Raw genomic sequence first — 21,375 nt, 5'->3', positions numbered from 1 at the left:
CTAGCCTCCACAGGGTTTCTCTGATGTTGCCATGAGAACCTGCAGAGCCAGAGATGCCTGTGGGCAGTGCCTGAGCTAAAAGGGGTCCACAGGGCAGAGCTGAGCCCCTAGGGCTGGGCTGGGCTCGGGCAGCACTGGCAGGGTACAGCCCAGGGAACAGGGAAGCAGCTGCTGGCAGGGACAGCTCCAGGCAGCAGAGCCCTGGGCAGGCAGTGGGGAAAAAGTACTCCCACATTGTGCTGGGATATTTAAAGTCCTCTCCAAACACAACTGTTCTATGATTACTTTTTTTACAGATTCCCATGCCAAGGGACTGCAAATGTCCAACAGCAGCTCCATCAGCCACTTCCTCCTGCTGGCATTGGCAGACACACGGCAGCTGCAGCTCCTCCACTTCTGCCTCTTGCTGGCACTCTCCCTGGCTGCCCTCCTGGGCAACGGCCTCATCATCAGTGCTGTAGCCTGCAGCCACCACCTACACACACCCATGTACTTCTTCCTGCTCAACCTGGCCCTCAGTGACCTGGGTTCCATCTGCACCACTGTCCCCAAAGCCATGCACAATTCCCTCTGGGACACCACGACCATCTCCTACACAGGATGTGCTGCCCAGCTCTTTTTCTATCTGTTTTTTATCTCAGCAGAATTTTATCTCCTGACCATCATGTGCTACGACCGCTACGTGTCCATCTGCAAACCCCTGCACTACGGGATGCTCCTGGGCAGCAGAGCTTGTGCCCACATGGCAGCAGCTGCCTGGGCCAGTGCCTTTCTCTATTCACTGCTGCACATGGCCAATACATTTTCCCTGCCCCTGTGCCATGGCAATGCCCTAGACCAGTTCTTCTGTGAAATCCCCCAGATCCTCAAGCTCTCCTGTTCACACTCAAACCTCAGGGAACTGGAGTTTCTTGCTGTTAGTGCCTGTTTTGCACTTATTTGTTTTCTGTTCATTGTTTTCTCCTATGTGCAGATCTTCAGGGCTGTGCTTAGGATCCCCTCTGAGAAGGGACAGCACAAAGCCTTTTCCACCTGCCTCCCTCACCTGGCTGTGGTTTCTCTGTTCCTCAGCACTGCTATATTTGCTCACCTGAAGCCCCCCTCCATTTCGTCCCCATCCCTGGATCTGACCCTGTCAGTTCTGTACTCGGTGGTGCCTCCAGCCATGAACCCCCTTATCTACAGCCTGAGGAACCAGGAGCTCAAGGCTGCAGTATGGAGACTGATGACTGGATGGTTTCAAGAACATTAAACTGCTTGCCAATTTCTGTAAAAAACTTGTAATAAAATTAATTTTTGATGCTTCTTGTTGGTTTGGTTCTGATGGGGGTTTTTTCCTTTTTTTTTGGTATTCATATTGTCCACTAAAAAAAGCAATTGTTTATACCATTTTGCATTTTGTTTCTCTCCAACTTTCCTGTGGCTATAGACTGTGTCAATGAGGGGCTGTGCTCTTGGTGGCTTTAAAAGAACTTAAGGATCTCCCAGCAAAGTCTACTGCAGAGATGCCCTTTTGTTGCCCTCTCTGGAGCTGCAGCAGCAATGTCTGTGAGCAGAGCTGGAGCAGATCAGTGCTGGCACAGCAGCTGTGCCCAGCAGCAGCAGCACTTGGCGTTGCCAGTGCTGCTGCCATGGCCCTGCCCCGCTGTCCTGGTGGCCCTGGTGTTGCTGTAGGACCTGAGTGCTCTCTGGGCTGGGCCCAGTCCTGGGGGTGGTAGTGCCAGGGCAGCAGCAGGGACAGGCCATGGGCACTGCTGGGGCAGTGCTGACGCCTCAGGCCAGGTCCTGGGGCTCCAGGCACCTTGCCCAGGCTCTCTCAAGAGAACGGCTAGGCCAATGCTGAGTACAGAAAACACCCATGAGCAGTCCCAGGGTGGCCGTGGGCAGGCTGGGGGCAAACAGCATGGCTGGTGCCCTGCAAGGGCCCTGGGGTATATGGGAAGGAGCAGCAGAGCAGGGCCTGATCCATCCTCAGTGTGCTGGACAGCCCAGGGCAGCATCCCAGAGCACCCTCATGGGGCTGCCAACAACATCCCCCCTCTGCAGCCCTGGCCTACAGTTTACACAGGTGCCCCATCCTTGCAGGCACAGACATGGCAGCACTGGCTCAGGAGCCCCTATTTGCATTGCACAGAGCAGGCGGGAGCACCCCCATGCTGTTGCTGTGGGGACATGAACCTGATAGACCACAAATGCCATCAGCCCCTGCGGCCAGCAAGGGAGAAAGGATGGCAGCCAAACGAATCAGCCACATCCTGGCCTCTGCATAAAGCCAGAAAGTTTGTTCCCATGAGCTGGGAGTTTCCTGTCCCACTGCAGGTGCTGCACCTCTGAGCCAGGGCTGCCTGGCATCTACCCCCAAACTTCCCTGAGCATTTCCTTGCCTTCACCTTTGCTTTCATTACTCTTCCTTGTAGAAATGTCCTCCTTTTGCCCAGTCCTGTTCCCTCACCTGCAACAGCCCATCCTTGTTTGCCCTTTCCTCTCTGGCCCCACTCCCCATTGCAGTTCCTGACTTGGCACCATGGGAACATCCCTTGGGGAGCAGGATCATCCTACAAGTGCTGCAGGAATTGTCTGCAGGCTCCTGCAGTGCCTGGTGCTGCTCCCTTGCCAGAGGCACCACAGGTCAGGGGGGCACTTCTGGGCTGCTGTGTCTGGCTCTGAGGCTCCCTGTTCTGGGCAGTGAGGAGGAGCTGCAGAGGCTCTGCAGGACTGACAGGATGGGCTTTGGGCCTGGGAGGAGAAGCTCAGGGACCTGGGCTGCTGGAGCTTCTGAAGAAGAAGCCCAGTGTTCATCCTGCAACTGCTCCAAGAATGGTTTCAGAGAATCACAGAATCAGCATGGTAGAAAAAGACCCTTGAGTTCATCAAGTCCAACCTGTGCCCTGACACCCCCTTGTTTCCCCTGAGCCTCCTCTTCTCCAGGATAAACAACCCCAGCACCCTCAGCTGCTCTGCACAGGACTTGTGCTCCAGACCCCTCACCAGACTTGTTGCCCTTCTCTGGACACACTCCGGCCCATCCATGTCCTTCCTAAAGTGGGGGCCCAGAACTGGACACAGCACTCGAGGTGCTGCCCAACCAGTTCTGAGTTCAGGGGAAGAATAACTGCCGTGCTCCTGTTGGCCACACCATTCCTGATCCAGGCCAGGAGCCGCTGGCCTTCTGGGCCACCTGGGCACACTGCTGGTCTATATCCAGCATGCTGTCCATCAGTCCCTGCAGGTCCCTTTCTGCCTGGCTGCTGTCCAGCCACTGTCCCCAGCCTGTAGTGCTGCAGGGGTTGTTGTGGCCAAAGTGCAGGATCCAGCATTTGGACTTCTTAAACCTCTCCTTGTTGGATTTGGGCCCTGGATCCAGCCTGTCCAGAGCCCTGTGCAGAGACCTCCTACCCTCCAGCTGATCCACAATCCCAGACAACTTGGTGTCACCATGGCTCCATGGGGCCCCAGAGTGTCCCAATGGTCTCCATCATACCATGAGGCCTCCCAGTGTCACAATGTCCCTTTGGTTCCATGGAACCCCTTGGTGTCACAAATTCCCTTGGATCCTTGGGCCCTGCAGTGTCACAATGGCACCATGGTCCCCCAAGGCCCTCCAATGTCACAATGGATCCTTGGTTCCATGGGCCATCATGGTGTCAAACATATTTCTTTCATTCCATCAGTCCCTGAGGCACAGCATTGGCCCCTTGGCTCCATGGGTCCCTGCAGTGTCACAATGGCCCCATCATGACACAAGGTCCTGCTCTGTCACAATGCTCTGCATGGTTCCACAAAGCTCTGCCATGTCACAGTGGTCTCTTAGTTCCTCCAGCACCCAGACTGATCACCATTCAGCCCCACATTGTCACCATGGCCCCTTGCCTCTGTACTGCTGTGTTGTACACAATGTCACCATGGTCCTCTTAGTGTCACCAGGCCCCACAGGGTCACAATGGCCCCTTGCTTCCCCAGGGCCCTGCAGTGTCACAATCATCAGCGAATCAACCAGGCTGCAAAAGACCTTGGAGAGCATCAAGCCCAGCCTGGGACCCAACATCACCTTGTCACCCAGACCATGGCACTGAGTGCCACATCCAGTCTTTCCTTAAACACTTTCAGGGACAGCAACTCACCCACCTCCCTGGGCAGCCCATTCCAACGCCCAGTCACCCTTTCTGTTAAGAATATTTCCTAATGTCCAGTCTAAACATCCCCTGGAGCAACTGAAGGCTGTGTCCTCTTGTCCTGTCCCTCTTCCCTGGGAAAAGAGCCCAACCCCCACCTGGCTGCATCCTCCTGTCAGTGAGTTGTAGAGAGTGATGAGGTCTCCCCTGAGCCTCCTCTTCTCCAGGATAAACAAGCCCAGCTCCCTCAGCTGCTCTTCCCAGGACTTTCCTCCAGTCCCCTGACAAGCCTTGTTGCCCATCTCTGAACTTGCTCCAGCCCCTCCATGTCCTTCCTAAACTGGGGGCCCAGAACCAGATAAAAAACTCATGGTGCTGCCCAATCAGTGCTGAGCACAGGGGAAGAATCACTGCCCTGGTTCTGCTGGCCACACCATTCCGGATCCATAGGAGTGCCAGGGGTTGGATGAGAGAAATGATGAGAAGGGGGTGGTGACAAAGTCTGATTGATTGTCATCCATGAAGAGTCTTGTTTTTCATATCTGTCAACACTGCATTAGAAGTTTCTTGGGGTCAATATCAATTGGTTATTTATATAGTGGATCGATGAGATCAATCTTTAAACAAGAAAAAAAACCAGGAAAAATCAATTCAATCTATATTTTTTCAATGTAGTATACTTACTTTGAATACACTTCTGAAATCTGTCGAATTAACCACAGAAGAATTGAAAACTTAAATTATTCCCTTGGGCTGTTCTTGTTTTGGTGTTTTGAAACAATGTTTAATACCCTTTTTCACTGAATTCCTGAGCTGAGGAACTCAAAGAAGAAGAGGCCTCTGGAGTAATAAAATTCATCAGCAACTGTAAAGTGGCTGAGGAGCCATCCCCATCAGAGCAGCAATTGACAGAAATGGGCACAGCTTTGTGGCTGCCCCACTGTGGGATGGGCCCTGGGCCTGGAGCAGGAGCAGCTCTGGAGGGCCCCAAGGCCGGGGGTCTTTTGCTGCCCTGGGCAGATGGGATGGCAGCAGGGGCTGCAGAGCTCTCAGCACCTCAGGTAGATGGGAGCAGGGCAGCCAGGGAGCCTCCTTGTGCCTTGGCCAAGCACCTTCCCCCATGGCTGGGGCTGAGTCCTGTGGCAGCTGCAGCTGCTGCTGTGCCCTTGTCAGGGGCCGAGGCCGTGGGGCCAGTGCCCAGAGCAGCCTGGCCTGAGCAGAGCTGTGGGGCCAGAGCCGGCTGGGCTGGGCTGGCCAGAGGCCCTTGGTGCTGCCCAGAGCTCAGGGCAGCTGGGAGAGCTTGCAGGGAGCTGGGCTGGACTCAGAGAGCTTGTCCAAGAAACCATCAGTGTCCATCTCAGCCTGGCTAAGCGTGCAGGGGCACGACTCAGGCCAGGCCTTGTGGGGCAGGGCCAGTGCCTCTGCAAGGCATTGAAAACAGGAAAGTGCACCAGAGAGGAGGCTGCTCTGTGCCCTTTGGGGCCATGGAAAGAGCAGGGAGGGGGCCCAGGACATTTGTCAGTGCCAGCCTCTGTCGCCAGCCCTTGGCAGCCATGGCTGCTGACGCAAGCTTTGCCCTGTGCTGAGTTTGGCTGTGGCCCAGCTCCATCCTCCTGCTGGGCTCAGAGCCTGTTCCCAGCCATGGCCAGTCCTGGTCGGCCTCTCTGCTGGTCCAGAGGCTGGCAGAGCCCAGGGCAGGGCTGTCTGTGCAGGCCCACAGGTGCCACGGGCTCTGCAGGAGCTGGCAGAGGCTGCCCAGCAGGGAGGCCATGGGGCACAGAGCCCCAAGGCTGCTGTGGGCACCACGGCACAGGGGCCATTCCCAGCCACAATGCTCCTGGCCTGGGCTGGGCCTGCACAGGGGCTGTGCCACCATGGCTGGGCCAGCACAGGGCCACAAAGGGGCCACGCAGCCACTGCCAGGGCTGACAGCAAGGCCAGGCACAGACAGGCAATTGCTGAGCATGGCCTGCACTGGCCAGGCCTGACTGTGCCAAAGGCAGAGCTCAGCTGCCCTTGGGGGCTGCAGGAACAGTCCAGAGCCCAAAGAGCCTCCATGGCTGTGCTGGAGAGCAAGGCTGGAGCAGGGAAATGCAGGGCTGCTGCGGGATGGGGAGGGCATTGAATTCCAGCACACACCTCAGCTCTCTGATGATCCCGGCACCATGCTGGGCCCTGTTTCAGACTGGAGCAGAGCAGATCTTGATGGGACAGGAGCCCTGCGGAGCTTTCAGGGGCATGCAGCTTGCAAAGTGCTCTGCTCTCCCTCAGGTGCTCTCAGAGAGAGATCCAGTCCCAACTAGGTACCTCAGGGTACAAGTGGCACTGTCTGTTCCCAGGCACACCACTGATGTCTGCTTGGAAAGGGGCACAGGTGTTAATACTTGTACATTTCATATTATACGAGCACATTTTTATTATCTGGGTATCATGAGTACTTTTGAGAAATGGCAAAGTTTTCCCACCAGGAACAGGAATTTTGAGGATCTACTCAATTCTTCTACTGATGGCAGGAGAAGAAATACTGATCTTCTCCACTACTTGTGTCACTAACATTCAGTCTAATAGTTCATGGCCCTCTTCCTTCAAGTGTTTCCAGTTCTCCTGGTTAAATGACCATTTTTAAGAACATCTCTTCATTCAGATCAACTGGATCTATGTCCTTCCTATTCTTCCCAGATTTCTTTCTGCAGCTGTTCTCTGGTCATTCCAATTTGTCTCCCTTGACTGGCTTCATGTTTTGAGCTTCAGGGAGTTGCCAAATCTTTCAGAAGTTTAAATGACTCCTTAGTCAGAATCTTATTTGTAATTTTATCTTTTCTATCACTTCTTCTTATGTCTTCACCTAAAATCCTTTCTGTATGGCAATCTTATGTATATAGTGGAAATGTCAGATGTTGCCAGGATGTCACAAGGAGCTGAGGGAAGGGTTTTGATGCTTCTTAAATTTTATCATGTTCACATTTTTTACATTGGCCATGAATAGAAACCTTTCTGTGCCTCTCAGTCTCACTAGTTCCTGGTCCCTCAAAGGACACAGAACTGATGAGTTGTGGTTCCCACTCCAGTGGCTGCACTTGGACCTCCCTCCATAGCCAGAGCAGAGCTCCCTTGTCCTAGGAAGTCCCTGGCAATGCAGGGATGAAGGAATCAGCACAGGCTGTGGGGTTCAGGGGCAGGGTAGAGTCAAGGAAAAGAATGACTTTTGCATTTGATGGAGCTGTGCCTTCCCTTGGCTTTGATGGCTGACAAGAAATGAACATCCCTCTGTGTCTCAGGCAGCTCCTTCTGCCAGGAAAGCAGGTGGGAGTTGGAGCCAAGGAGCTGAGAGCTGCAGGTGCAACCTAGGCTGGAGGGAGCTCAGATTTGCACAAGGTTGCTCTGAGTGCCAGGGCTTGGATGGGGGAAATGGTGGGGTGGGGGTAGGGACAGAGTCTGATTGATTGTCAGCCATGAAGGGTCTTGATTTTCATATCTCTATTCAAACTGCATGAGAAGGTACTTGGATTCAGTGTCAGTCGGAGATTACACATCTATAATTTTGAACAGGATGAAAAATCTAAACAGGACCCAAGAAATCTTTTCTCACTGTCATTTTAAATAGACTATATGCTGCTTGAATACACTTCTGAAATCCATGCAATTAAACACAAAGTATTTGAAAACTGAGATCAAATTATTCCCAGAGCTTTGGCTTGTTAAGGTTTTTCTGAATGTTAATGAGCCCTGGGACACTGAATTCCTGCACTCAAGAGCTGAAGGCTGAACAAGCCTCTGGAGCAGTGACATTCAGCAGCAGCCTCCAAGTTGCTGAGGATGTCAGCAGCCCCCACTGAGGCCATCCCTGCCCAGAGCCCGTGGGGGAATGGGCAGACAAGGAGAGCGTCCCTGGGGCTGGGGCAGCGCAACTCAGAGGCAGCAGGGGCTCCAGCTGGGAAATGGAGTGTGGAATGTGGCTGGGAAAGCCCTGCCTGGGCTGTGCCAAACAGGACAGACAAGCCCTGACCCCCATTCCTGAAACAGTTCTGTCAAGGAGACATTTAAAAGGAATTACAATTGCTTTTATCCTCTGAGTTGGATGCACTGGAGAAATACCAAAACGCTATTTTCAGGAGCTCAAAAAACAAAATAGACTTTGCTTGCAACTTTAGAAAATCAGAGACACTTTGGCAAAAGGTTCAATATGACATTCAATCAACAAAAAACACTTCCCAAAGCATTGCCTTTGCCCATTCATCTTCACAAACTCTAACCCTGGTCAATTTTAGGTTAATCAAAATTTCCAAAGGAGGGAATTAGAAGAAGAAACAGAAGGAGAGAAAGACAAAAAAGAAACAGAGAATCACACACACAGTTACCAACTCCTGGATTCCAGCAGTGTTCAGATGGAAATTCAGAGAGGAAGTAAAGTCAAGATGTGTGCTTGCCTTGTGGTCAGCCTTCAATATCCCATGGTCTTCCTGGGCCCTTCCCCCAGGTGGGACCTGGGGTCATTTTGTTACTCAGGAGGTGGAATGGGCGCTGCAGAGGTGGCTGTGGAGCATTGCCTGTGCTGTGCCAGGGACTGGCAGACACTGCTGGGCTGGGATAGAGGCTCTGGGGGGATTGGGGTTCCAGGGCATGGCAGTGCTGGGTTTCCAGGCAAGGCTGGACCTGCCCCTTCCTCTGAAACACACAAAATGTTTCGAGCTGACAATCTCCTTCAGTCTGTAAGAATAGGGAATGTTGGAGGTGAAATCCCAATTCTGGCCATTGGCAGTTGGCCGAGATGGACAGTTCTTTTCCATAGGAAGGAAAGCACAGAGCCCTAGTGTTTGGAGCGCATGTGAGAACCTCTCTAGGCCAAGGCCTGGCAGACTTGTCAGTACTGGCAGATTTTGTCTGGGAGCAGTCTTTGGATTTAGGGAAGGTGGAACCCAATCTCGGCCATGGGCGCCTGGAGAAGCAGGACTGTTCTTTTCTATAGGAAGGAAAGCACGGAGCTTTCCCCAGTGTTTTGTGGCCAGATGGGAGGTGATCCTTGTGAAACCACTGCTAGACAGAGTCATCCTGAAATTAGTCCTGTGGGAGCGATCCCTGCATAGAAGGAAATTTGGCTATGAAACCCCAATTCTGGCCATGGATGATTGCAGGAGGAGGGTGGATCTTTTCCATAGGAAAGAAATCACAGAGCCCCAGCGTTTCAATAGCAGATGACAAAAGACCCTCAACATGCCAAGGTGAGCTGGACCAGTCAGGCAGTCAACAGGAGGCCAAACCAGCCTGACCTGTTCTGTGTTACCTTGGTTTTATGAAGCCCTGCAGTATCACAATGGTGCCCTCAGTTCCATGGGGCACTGCAGTGTCTCAGTGGTGCTTTGATTCCATGGGGTCCAGCAATGTCACAATGGACCTTTGGATCCTGAGGGTTTGCAGTGTCACTATGGTCTCCTTTGGCTCCACAGTGCCACAATGGACCATTGATGACTGGAGATCCCTCTGTGTCACACTGGAGCTATGGCTCCATGGAGCCCTGCAGTGTCACATGAATCCTTTTGTCGTGGGGTGACAGCCTTTATCCCAATATCGTGTGTTGTGTCTGGTATCTGCACCTTTCCCCCTCCCTCCCCCGGCCGTCTTGCTGCGGCGGGGCGGGGAGGGAGAGGGTGAGGATGACGGGGCACCTTGGCTTTTGGCTTGTGGCTGCTAGTTTAGCTGCTTGCTTGCTTGCTTGCTCGCTCCTGCTGCTTGCCTTGGCCGGCCGCTGCTCGCTTGCTTTCTGCCCTGTCACATGATCCTGTCACCGACCAAGGAATGATGAGGGGGGCTAATCCACACAGCCTCTGGGCACAGGTCTTGGAAAGTGTTGCACAAAGATACCTGTGTGCAGATGATCTTTATATCATCAAACACAGTGGAAGACCATAGAGGAAGGGATCCAACGTCTGAGAGAAATGGCAGTGGCAGAGATTATTTTCTCAGATGATGTAACAACTAGGAACCCAGATTGGTACCATGCACGTCTGTGATGTGGCAAAAACTTGTTCGACTTGGGCCACATGAATATGCTTCTGCCTTAGCCATAATGAAGCGGGATGAGAGTGGAAACGCGTTTGCAGAAATTAGAGGACAAGATAGAGGAGAATCACAAGAAGCTCAGAGAGGAGATTAAAGAAGACCTTCTCCAAATCTCAGCAGTACAGTTCAGAGGTTCTAGTGCCCAACACAGACGTTCCCCAGATGGAGAGAGAAGGTACACCCCACGAGCTGAGCTGTGGTTCTTTCTGCGTGATTGTAGAGAAAACATGAGGAGATGGGATGGGAAATCTACTGGTGCTCTGGCACGATGGGTGCGTGAATTGAAGGAAGACAGGGCTCAGAGAGGGAGTTCCACCAAAAGGAAAGCAGCTCCAGTTGCCCATAGCCGAACTGCCAGATATGATGATGATGATGACATGTCCAATCCCCTTGAAGGAACATCCAAGACATATTCCCAGGGAAAGAAGGATGACCAGGCTTAGAGGGGCCCTGCCTCTAGCCAGGTAGAGACTAGGGAAAATCGTGTTTTCTGGTCTGTGTGGATTCGTTGGCCTGGCACATCGGAACCACAAGAGTATAAAGCTTTGGTCGATACTGGTGCACAATGCACATTAATCCCATCAAGACATGTGGGGACAGAGTCTGTTTCTATTGCCGGTGTGACAGGGGGATCCCAGGATTTCACTCTGGTGGAAGCGGATGTGAGCCTGACGGGGAATGAGTGGAAGAAACATCCTATTGTGACTGGCCCAGAGGCCCCATGTATTTTGGGCATAGACTACCTTCAGAGTGGGTATTTCAAAGACCCAAAAGGACTCAGGTGGGCATTTGGGATAGCAGCTGTAGTGACAGAGGGCATCCAGCAATTGAACGCCTTGCCTGGGCTGTCTGAGAATCCCTATGCAGTAGGACTTCTGAAGGGAGAAGAGCAACAGGTGCCAATTGCCACTTCCACAGTGCATCGCCGACAGTATAGAACCACTCAAGATGCTGTGATTCCCATCCACAAGGTGATCCGAGAGCTGGAGAGCCAAGGGGTGGCCAGCAAGACCCACTCACCCTTTAACAGCCCCATTTGGCCTGTGCGTAAATCTGAGGGAGAATGGAGATTGACAGTGGACTACCGTGCATTGAATGAAGTGACTCCACCACTGAGTGCTGCCGTGCCAGACATATTGGAGCTCCAGTACGAGCTGGAGTCCAAGGCAGCAAAATGGTACGTCACTATTGACATTGCCAATGCATTTTTCTCCATTCCTCTGACAGCAGAATGCAGGCCTCAGTTTGCTTTCACATGGAGGGGAGTGCAGTACACCTGGAACCGACTGCCCCAGGGGTGGAAGCACAGTCCAGCCATCTGCCATGGACTGATACAGACTGCACTGGAAAAGGGTGAGGCTCCAGAACATCTGCAATATATTGATGACATCATTGTATGGGGGAACATGGCAATGGAAGTGTTTGAGAAAGGGAAGCAAATCATCCAAATCCGCCTGGGAGCTGGTTTTGCCATTAAAAAGAGCAAAGTAAAGGGACCAGCTCGTGAGATTCAGTTCCTAGGAGTGAAATGGCAAGATGGACGGTGTCAGATTCCTACAGATGTCATCAACAAGATCACAGCTATGTCTCCACCAACCAATAAGAAGGAGACACAAGCTTTCCTAGGTACCATAGGCTTTTGGAGAATGCACATTCCTGAGTACAGCCAGATCGTGAGCCCTCTTTACCTGGTCACCCGCAAGAAGAATGAGTTCCACTGGGGCCCTGAGCAACAACAAGCCTTTGCCCAAATCAAGCAGGAAATTGCTCATGCAGTAGCCCTTGGCCCAGTCAGGATGGGACCAGAGGTGAAGAACATGCTCTACTCTGCAGCCGGGAACCATGGCTTGTCCTGGAGCCTTTGGCAGAAGGTGCCAGGGGAGACTCGGGGTCGACCACTGGGATTCTGGAGTCGAAGCTACAGAGGGTCCGAAGCCAACTACACTCCCACAGAGAAGGAAATCTTGGCTGCCTATGAAGGAGTCCAAGCCGCCTCAGAGGTGATTGGTACAGAAGCACAACTCCTCCTGGCACCCCGACTACCGGTACTGGGGTGGATGTTCAAAGGCAAGGTTCCTTCCACCCACCATGCCAGCAGTGCTACATGGAGCAAGTGGATTGCTCTTATCACTCAGCGCGCCCGTATAGGTAAACTGGATCGCCCTGGGATTTTGGAGGTAATTACAAATTGGCCCGAAGGTGAAAATTTTGGTGTCACAGATGAAGAACAAGAATCAGTGGCACGGGCTGAAGAGGCTCCTCCATATAACCAACTGCCCCCAGAGGAAACTCACTACGCTCTTTTCACTGACGGTTCCTGTCGCATCGTAGGGATGAACCGGAAGTGGAAAGCAGCCGTATGGAGCCCCACACAACAGGTTGCACGAGCTGCTGAAGGAGAAGGTGGATCAAGCCAACTGGCTGAACTGAAAGCTGTTCAGCTGGCCTTGGACATTGCTGAGAGAGAGAAATGGCCAAGGCTCTACCTGTACACTGATTCATGGATGGTAGCTAATGCTCTGTGGGGATGGCTGGAAAGGTGGAAAGAGGCCAACTGGCAGCGTAGGGGAAAACCAATTTGGGCTGCTGATGAGTGGAAAGACATTGCTACCAGGGTAGGAAGGCTACCAGTGAAAGTCCGCCATGTAGATGCCCATGTCCCCAGAAGTAGAGCTAATGAGGAGCACCAAAACAATGAGCAGGTAGATCAGGCTGCAAAGGTAGGGGTGTCCAAGATAGACCTAGATTGGGAACACAAGGGAGAGTTGTTCCTTGCTCGATGGGCCCATGATGCCTCAGGCCATCAGGGCAGGGATGCCACCTATAAGTGGGCACAAGACCGAGGGGTGGATTTAACCATGGACAGTATTTCTCAGGTCATCCATGACTGTGAGACATGTGCTGCCATCAAACAGGCCAAGCGAGTAAAGCCCCTGTGGTACGGTGGGCGGTGGTCCAAGTACAGCTATGGGGAGGCCTGGCAGATTGACTACATCACACTGCCCCAGACACGCCAAGGAAAGTGCTACATGCTGACCATGGTGGAAGCCACCACAGGATGGTTGGAAACCTACCCTGTGTCTCATGCTACTGCCGGGAACACCATCCTGGGCCTGGAAAAGCAAGTCCTTTGGAGGCATGGTACCCCTGAGAGGATTGAGTCAGACAATGGGACTCATTTCAAGAACAGCCTCATCAACACCTGGGCTAGGGAACATGGCATTGAGTGGGTGTACCATATCCCCTACCATGCACCAGCTGCAGGGAAAGTAGAGAGGTACAATGGACTACTAAAAACCCAGTTGAAAGCCTTGGGTGGGGGATCTTTCAAAAATTGGGAGCAGCATTTAGCAAAGGCTACCTGGTTGGTTAACAGCAGAGGTTCCACCAACCAAGCAGGTCCTGCCCAGTCTGAGTCCCTGAATGTAATAGATGGAGATAAAGTCCCAGTGGTGCATGTCAGAGGTTTGTACGGGAGGACTGTGTGGATCAATTCTACCTCGAGTACAGACAAACCCATTCGTGGGGTTGTCTTTGCTCAGGGACCAAGTTGCACATGGTGGATAATGCAAAGAGATGGAAGAACACGATGCGTACCTCAGGGAGATCTGATTGTGAGGTGAGATAAAAGGAAATGTGTAAGTGTTGATGGTCTGAGGAAGTGGAAGATGGAGAAGGAAATGTGTAAGTGTCAAAGGTCTGAGCAAGTGAAAGGTGGAGTTTTGACTGAGTAAAGTGAAAGTGGGGAATCCTGCATCTCTGTAGCATGGGGGCTGGATTCAGTGGTCCAGTGTGGGGACGTTATGAGAGCATGATGGGTATTGCTTGTAATTTTTGAGGGAACAGATGGAAGTTTTATGTGAATAAATGCATGATGGGTGGTAATATGTTGACGATATGGGGATAAGGGGTGGAATGTCCTAGGCTGACGTTAGGATGCTTGTATCCCCATTCGTGTGTCTGTTTATGCTGGATATTATGTTCCCTGCCTTTAAGACTGGCTCTGCAGAGGGAATGTTTTGTTTTGGCCTCTTATCAGCCGCTCCCCCACGGCCGGCGGGACATACAGACGGGGCAGTACATAGTGCTGTTTCTGTTTCTTTTGTTTTCCTTTGGCTTTTGCTCTTGCTTCTGCTTGCCCCCGCTTCTGCTTGCTCCCGCTTCTTGCTTTTTTTCTCATTAGTTAGTTTAGCTAAACCGTCCAAATTTCTTCCAGGACTGTTTCTCCTCTCCTCTCTTTGGATCTACTCAAACCTGCTCCAGACTGGGACCTGGGAACACCAAGAGTTTGCACCCTGTGGCTGCAGCAGCTGCCCAGCGCCGGAGGGACTGATACCAGAGCAACCCCCCCAGAGAGACTTTCTGAATTGTCATCTTTTTCAGAGCGGTGTAACAGTGCTGTCATCTGGTATTGTTCATTTTGTGTGCGGGGGGTGCTGTGCTGTGCAATAAACAGGTTCTTTCCACCTCTCTCTGAGGAATTCTTCCCGAACCGGCTGGGGGGAGGGACCGTGTGGGTTTGCTTCCTGGAGGGGCCCCTCTTTGGGGATTCTCTCCCAAATTTGCCCTAAACCAGGACAATTTGTTTTATAAACTGAGAGAAAGTTTAAAATGTAGAAGTTTCATCATCTTTTCCCTTAATCTTCTTTTTTGTTCTATTTATGATTCAGTTAAAAAATCAGTGGAAAATTCAGGAAAAGTTTTGGGTCCCCGGTTAAAAACCCCTTCCTTGTCTTCGTCATCCCATGTGCCCAAACCCTCTTCCCACCTGAGGGGTGTTCAGCAGGTGGTTGTTGCTACTCAGCACAGGGTTGCTGCCATCTCCCTGCACCTCCTGATCCCCTCTCTCCCATTATCTGGACAGCAAGGCACCTGCTGCCCTGGACTTTTCCCTCCTCCTCCCTCCAGTTCCCCTTTACCCTGTTCCACCTCCTATTGATTCCCTGCAAAATGCTGCTGCAATGTGACCAGCCCTGCCATTTTGCCACCTCCCTTTTCAAGTTTTCCTACCCTTACACCCCAAAATAGCCACCTCCCTACCTCTCTTCCTCCCTTTTCCATGCCCTCCATAGCTCTTGGCTCCCCCCTTCCCCCCACATTGATGGGTCTAACCACACTGGGACCCCCTCCTTGCATTGGGAATTGCCTCCCCATCGTGGACCCCATCCCATTTGTGTATAAAACAGGAAAGAAGGACATTGCCCAACTCCTGGCACCCCATCCCCTGCAGGGACGTCTCCTCATCAGAATGTCCCCTGATCGTCCGGAGCCATGCCACTGCCCCAGGTGAGGACGCTGAGCCAGAAGGGCACCCTGCTGTGGGAATTCAGCACATCGCTTCGGATGTCCAGAGCTACCGAGAGAACCCCTGGGGGGGCTCGGAGGTCTTGGAATGTTGCCAAAAGCGCCTGGTGGCTTGACTTTGATCCCTCTAGGGATGTGCCACCTGCATATGAGGATCTGAGAATCACTGGGGTTTGAATGATGTAGAAATAGTATGAAGGTGAAATACAGGTTTTAAGATTTTGGTACAGGGGGGTTATGGAGACAAGATGGAGGAAGTTGGGCCTATCTCGTGGTTCTTCTTCCTTCTTCATGTCTTTCATTTTTATGTATGACGCAGATATTTTTTGATAGGTTCTTGGTGAAGGTACACTTGCTAATAGGAATGAAAAGTATTGGGGACAAAAGGTAAATAAGATTTACGTAGGTTTTGTTATAAAAAGACACGACTGCCCTGTGGGCGGTCAGAGTGCCTTCGGCTGCCTTGCTGGTCAGATCCCGGCTGGGCAGAGAGAAAACTTTGTAGATAAGAAATAATAAACAACCTTGAAGACCAAAAATCTGAGAGTCCAGCCTAATCGTTTGAAGCCCGATTGGAACGAACCATCCTACGCGTGTAGAGACAGACAACAGCCAACCTAGACGGGGCTGGAGGGAGCTCAGGTTTGCACAAGGCTGCCCTGAGTGCCAGGGCTTGGATGGGGGAAATGGTGGGGTGGGGGTAGGGACAGAGTCTGGCTGATTGTCAGTCACAGAGACTCTTGATTTTCATATCGATTCAAAATGCATGAGGAGGTACTTGGATTCAGGGTCAATTGGAGATTGCACATATCAATTTATTAACAGGGAAAAAGAACAAAACAGGAACCAAAAATATTTTTTCACTCTGTCTTTTTAAGCATAGTTTATTAATTTTAAATAGGCTTCTGAAACCTGCAAAATTAACCACAAAGGATTTGGAAACTGAAATCAAATTATTCCCAGAGGCTTGGCTTGTTAAGGTATTCTGAATGTTAATAAGCCCTGGGACACTGAATTCCTGCACTGAAGAGCTGAAGGCTGAACAAGCCTCTGCAGCAGTGACATTCAGCAGCAGCCTCCAAGTTGCTGAGGATGTCAGCAGCCCCCACTGAGGCCATCCCTGCCCAGAGCCCGTGGGGGAATGGGCAGACAAGGAGAGCGTCCCTGGGGCTGGGGCAGAACAACTCAGAGGCAGCAGGGGCTCCGGCTGGGAAATGGAGTGTGGAATGTGTCTGGGAAAGCCCTGCCTGGGCTGTGCCAAGCAGGACAGACAAGCCCTGACTCCCACCCCTGAAACAACTCTCTCAAGGAGACCTTTAAAAGGAATTACAATTATTTGTGTCCTCTGAGTTTGACTCCCTGGAGAAATACCAACAAGAGATTCTCAGGAGCTCAAAAGAATAAAACAGTCATTACTGGTATCTTTAGAAAATCAGAGAAACTTGGCAAAAGCTTTTTTACGACATTGTAGTGGTTTTGGTTTGTTAATTAAGGATTTTTCTTATTTTGATATTCCTCAATTAATGTATTGATGAGTGTGGTGGGTTTTAGTGTTGGTTAATTCTTTATGCATTTCTTTTGTTCTGAGTTAGGATTAGGAGAAACGTTAAGTAGGCCTAAAATTTTAAAAGGGTAAAAAGAAAATTTTATTAAAGATAAATTAAAAAAGAAAAAAGGTAACAAGAATTAAAATAAACTCTTTAGAACACTTGTTTTTTCTTTACAACTTTTTCTTTTTACTGACAATGTAAAGAAAGAAAACCAAGTTTTTCTAGTTAGGTTATAATTTCTAGAATAGTCTTTTTTTAATTTATTTAAGGAGAAAAGATTTTCTTTTTAGGGTTATGGAAATCTTGCCAAATCAAGAGGAAAAAATAGGTTTTTTGAGGTTCTTCCACGGCAGGGTTGTTTCGTTTGCTTTGAGATAAGGCCGGGGCCAGGGCCTGCTGCTTCTTTGTTGACTGGAAAAGAAAGAGGAGGTTCCTGGGTTTTTTCATCTTTACCATATGTTTTTCACAGAGACATGTTCAGTATCTTCCTGGTTTAACAGATTGTCAGTTCCAAAAAAAGCTTTGTAATCCTTTTTGAAATTCTTCTCATGTCAAACTATGACACACATTCAATCAACAAAAAACGCTTCTCAAAGCATTGACTTAGCCCATTCACACTCACAAACTCTAAGGCTGTTCAATTTAATATTAATCAAAATTTGCAAGAGCAGAGAAACAGAAGAAGATGACACAGGAAGAAAAACAAAGAAGATACAGAGAGGCACGCACACAGCTACCAACTCCTGGATTCAAGCAGTGTTCAGATGGAAATTCCAAGAAGATGCAGGGTCAGGATGTGTGCTTGCCTTGTGGTCAGCCTTCAATACCCCTTGGTCTTCCTGGGCCCTTCCTCAGGTGGGACTTGTGGTCATTTGGTCCCTCAGGAGCTGGGCTGGGGGCTCCAGAGGTGGCTGTGGAGCATTGCCTGTGCTGTGCCAGGGACTGGCAGACACTGCTGGGCTGGGATAGAGGCTCTGGGGAGATTGGGGTTCCAGGGCAGGGCAGTGCTGGGGTTCTAGGGCAGGGCAAGGCTGGACCTGCCCCTTCCTCCCCCCACCACATGAAATGCTTTGAGCAAACAATCTCCTCCAGTCTATCACAGTAAGGCAATGCTGGAGGTAAAATCCCATTTCTGGCCATGGGCACCTGGAGGAGAAGGACAGTTCTTTTCCACACGACGGGAAGCACAGAACCTCAGTGTTTGGAGGGCCTCAGTAGGCCAAGGCCAGCCAGACTTGTTAGGAATGACAGATTTTTGTCTGGGAGCAGTCTTTGGTCATAGGGAATTTTTGAGGTTAAAGCCCAATCTCGGCCATGGACGCAGGGAGAAGCAGGACAGTTCTTTCCCATAGGAAGGAAAGCACAGAGCCTTCCCAAGTTTTTAGAGACAGATGAGAGCTGGCCCTTGTGAAACTATTGCCATCCAGATTTGTCCTGGCATCATTCCTATGGGAATAATGCCTGTATATATAGAAATTGGGAGTTGAAGTCCCAGTTCTACCCATGGGTGCCCAGAGGAGAAGGACAGTTCTTTTTCATTGGGAAGGAGAGCACGGAGCCTCAGTGTTTCAGCATCAGGTTCCGGAGGGTCACAATGGCTCCTATGTTTCATAAGGCCCCGCAGTGTCACAGTGGTCCCAATGATTCCTTGAGGCCCTGCCGTGTCACAATGGTCTCCGTGGTTCTCCAGGCCCCACAAAGACACGTGACTCTTCTGCTCCATGAGCCCTGCAATGTCACAATGGACCTTAGGACTCTAGGGATTTGTGGTGTCACAATGGTCTCCTTTGGCTCCACAGTGTCACAATGGACCAAATGATGACAGGAGGCCCCTCTGTGTCACCCTGGAGCTTTGGTTCCATGCAGCCCTGCAGTGTCACAAAGGCCTCTTGGTTTCACGAGGCCCCACAGTATCACAATGGTCCTCTTGGTTCTGTGGGGACCCCCAGGGTCACAATGGTCTCACTGGTTACATGAAGCCACAAAGTGTCACAATGATTTGCTTATTCCATGAGGCCTCAGAGTGTCACAATGGTCTCCATGATTCCATGAGTCCCCTCAGCATCACAATGGCCCCTTGCTTCCATGACACTCCAAAGTTTCATATTGGTCTCCACAGTTCCATGAGGCCCTGTGGTGTAACAATGGACCCTTGGTTTGATGGGGCCTCTCTGTGTCACAATGATCCCTGCATTCCATGGCGCCACACAGCGTCAGTACAGTCCTCTTGGTTCTAGGCGGCCCAGCAATGTCACAGTGCTTTCCATGGTTCCATGAAGCCCCACAGCGTGACAATGCTCCCTTGGTCTCACAGGGCCTCACAGTGTCACAATGCTCCCTTGGTACCATGGGCCCTGTGCTGCTGCATTCCCCCTCCCCTTCTCAGCCTACCCTGCCAGCTCAGAAATGCTCCTTGGGCCTCGGCCTTGGCCAACAGCCCCTGGGCTCCTCTGCAGCTCATCACAAACACTGTCTGCTCCAGACACTGCTGCTGCTCAAACAGCTCCTAGTTTCTGTAGGAGTCGCCCTGGGAACTGTTTGTGTTCCCTCAGTGGCACAACATCCCAGTTCTCACACTGCCAAAGAAAGCTGTTGATGCTAAGTGAGGCCAGGATGAACCATTGCTGGGACTGAAGCCCCTCTCTTGGGGCCCTGCAAACAGCACTCCAAAAGGAGCCCTTGGAGCTCACCTGGGCCAGCGACTCCCTCTGAGTGGGGCCTCTCCCAGACGGGAACTCTCCCGTTTGCTGCACTCAGGGGATCACAAACAACAACGGAGCCTGGGCCAGTAGCTCCACTCCTCCAGGCTCAACCCTTGGCCCACTAGGGCGATGCCAAAGCATCCACAGGGAGCATTTCCTGCCCTCAGGGGAATTTCTCACAGGCCCCTTGCACTGACTCTTTGTGTCTGTGTGCACACAGGAGTTCCTGTGCTGGGGAAATGTGGCAGAAATTCTGCTCTCTGAGGGGTTTGAGTGTCTTGGATAGCTGAGTCTGTCAGGCCTGTAAGTGAGGTTAAGTCATGAGGTCTAAGCTAAGTTAAATGCTTCCAAGAGTTGTTCTTTTGCTAAGCTGTTATGTGGAATAAAAGTTATAAACTAAGTTGAATATTGTTGTGTTATTCCTGTGTTCAATTGTATAGTCATAGGTTATAAGTAAGGTGAAATCCTGTTAAGCTCTGTTCTTTTGCTAAATTGTGAAGTTGAAGGCATCAATTAAGGTCAAGATATAATTTAAGTCCCGTTAAGTTTGACCTCTGTTTAGCTTTTAGTCTATATTCTTTTTATCCCTGTCCTCACTGTCCTTTTGTCACACACACACACACAGGGACAGCTCTTGGTTCATGTCTGGTTTGATTGCCTGGATTCTGTTTGGTTTTGTTGTTGCTTTGTTTCCTTGGTGCGCCTGAAGAATCCAGTCAAGAATGATTCTTGCCAAGGAACTTTGCTGTCCTCTCTATTAAATATTAAATCTGTTTTTTTCTGCTCCCTTGCCGGGGATTTTTTCAGTGCTCTCAAGTCCTTATACGTAAACGGGTGAAGGATCCCTGGCCCAGGCTCTGGCCCTGGGGGGCACGGGGACACTCCCTGTCCCCCAGCCCCACCCCCCACGCCCCAGCCCCTTATCCCCGTGTCAGGCTCTGGGGTCGATCTCGTGGAACATCCTCTGGGGGAGGCTGCAGGGCTCAGGGTGGGTGGACCTGGGTAGACAGGGAACCCCGCTGTGCACAAGCAGGGTTGGAGTGGGGGGAACTGTGAGGGGGTCTGGGGCAGAGTGACCTCCCCAGTGACCTCACACTTTCCCTGCGATGTCACACAGAGCCCCTGTGATGGCACTCAGAGCCTCTGTGATGTCATATAATCCACTATGATGTCACATAGTCAGTCTGTGAGGTCTTACAGCCTCCTGTGATGTCACAGCCCTTGTTATGATGTCACAATTCATGGTGTGGTGTAATGCAGCCATTCTATGATGTCACAATCTGGTCTGTGATGTCACAGCCCCTCTGTGATGTCACACAGATAGCCTGTGATGACAGAATCCATTCTATGATGTCCTGCCTATGATGTCACAGACCCTACTCTGTGATATCACAGGAAACTCCGTGATCACACACATCTGCTCCATGATGTCACAGCCTGCTTTGTGATCTCCCAAAGCCCCTTTGTGATATCGCAGGACCAGTGCTGGGATACCCTCTGTGATGTCATACAGCTGGTCTGTGATGTCACAGAAGACGCCGGGATGTCACAAAGTCACCTTGTGACATCACAGTCTTTTCAGTATTTTCATAGCCTGCTCTGTGATGTTACACAGCCCCCCAATGATGTTACAACCCACTCTCTGATGTC

General features: G+C 51.1%; 1 protein-coding gene across 1 annotated transcript; it reads left to right on the top strand.

Annotated features, from left to right (window-relative positions):
- Positions 1-319: 319 nt before the first annotated feature.
- LOC311166178 (olfactory receptor 14J1-like) lies at positions 320-1,252 on the top strand (the record flags this gene model as incomplete). Its single annotated transcript, XM_084227646.1, has 1 exon — positions 320-1,252. The coding sequence occupies one exon, from the start codon at positions 320-322 to the stop codon at positions 1,250-1,252; it is 933 nt and encodes a 310-aa protein (XP_084083772.1).
- Between the last annotated feature and the right edge of the window lie 20,123 nt (positions 1,253-21,375).

The sequence above is a fragment of the Fringilla coelebs genome (genome assembly GCF_963513975.1).
Source record: "Fringilla coelebs genome assembly, contig: SCAFFOLD_41, whole genome shotgun sequence".
Lineage (NCBI taxonomy): Eukaryota > Metazoa > Chordata > Aves > Passeriformes > Fringillidae > Fringilla > Fringilla coelebs.
The sequence above is the reverse complement of the archived record's forward strand: the minus strand, read 5'-3'. Positions and strand labels throughout refer to the sequence as shown.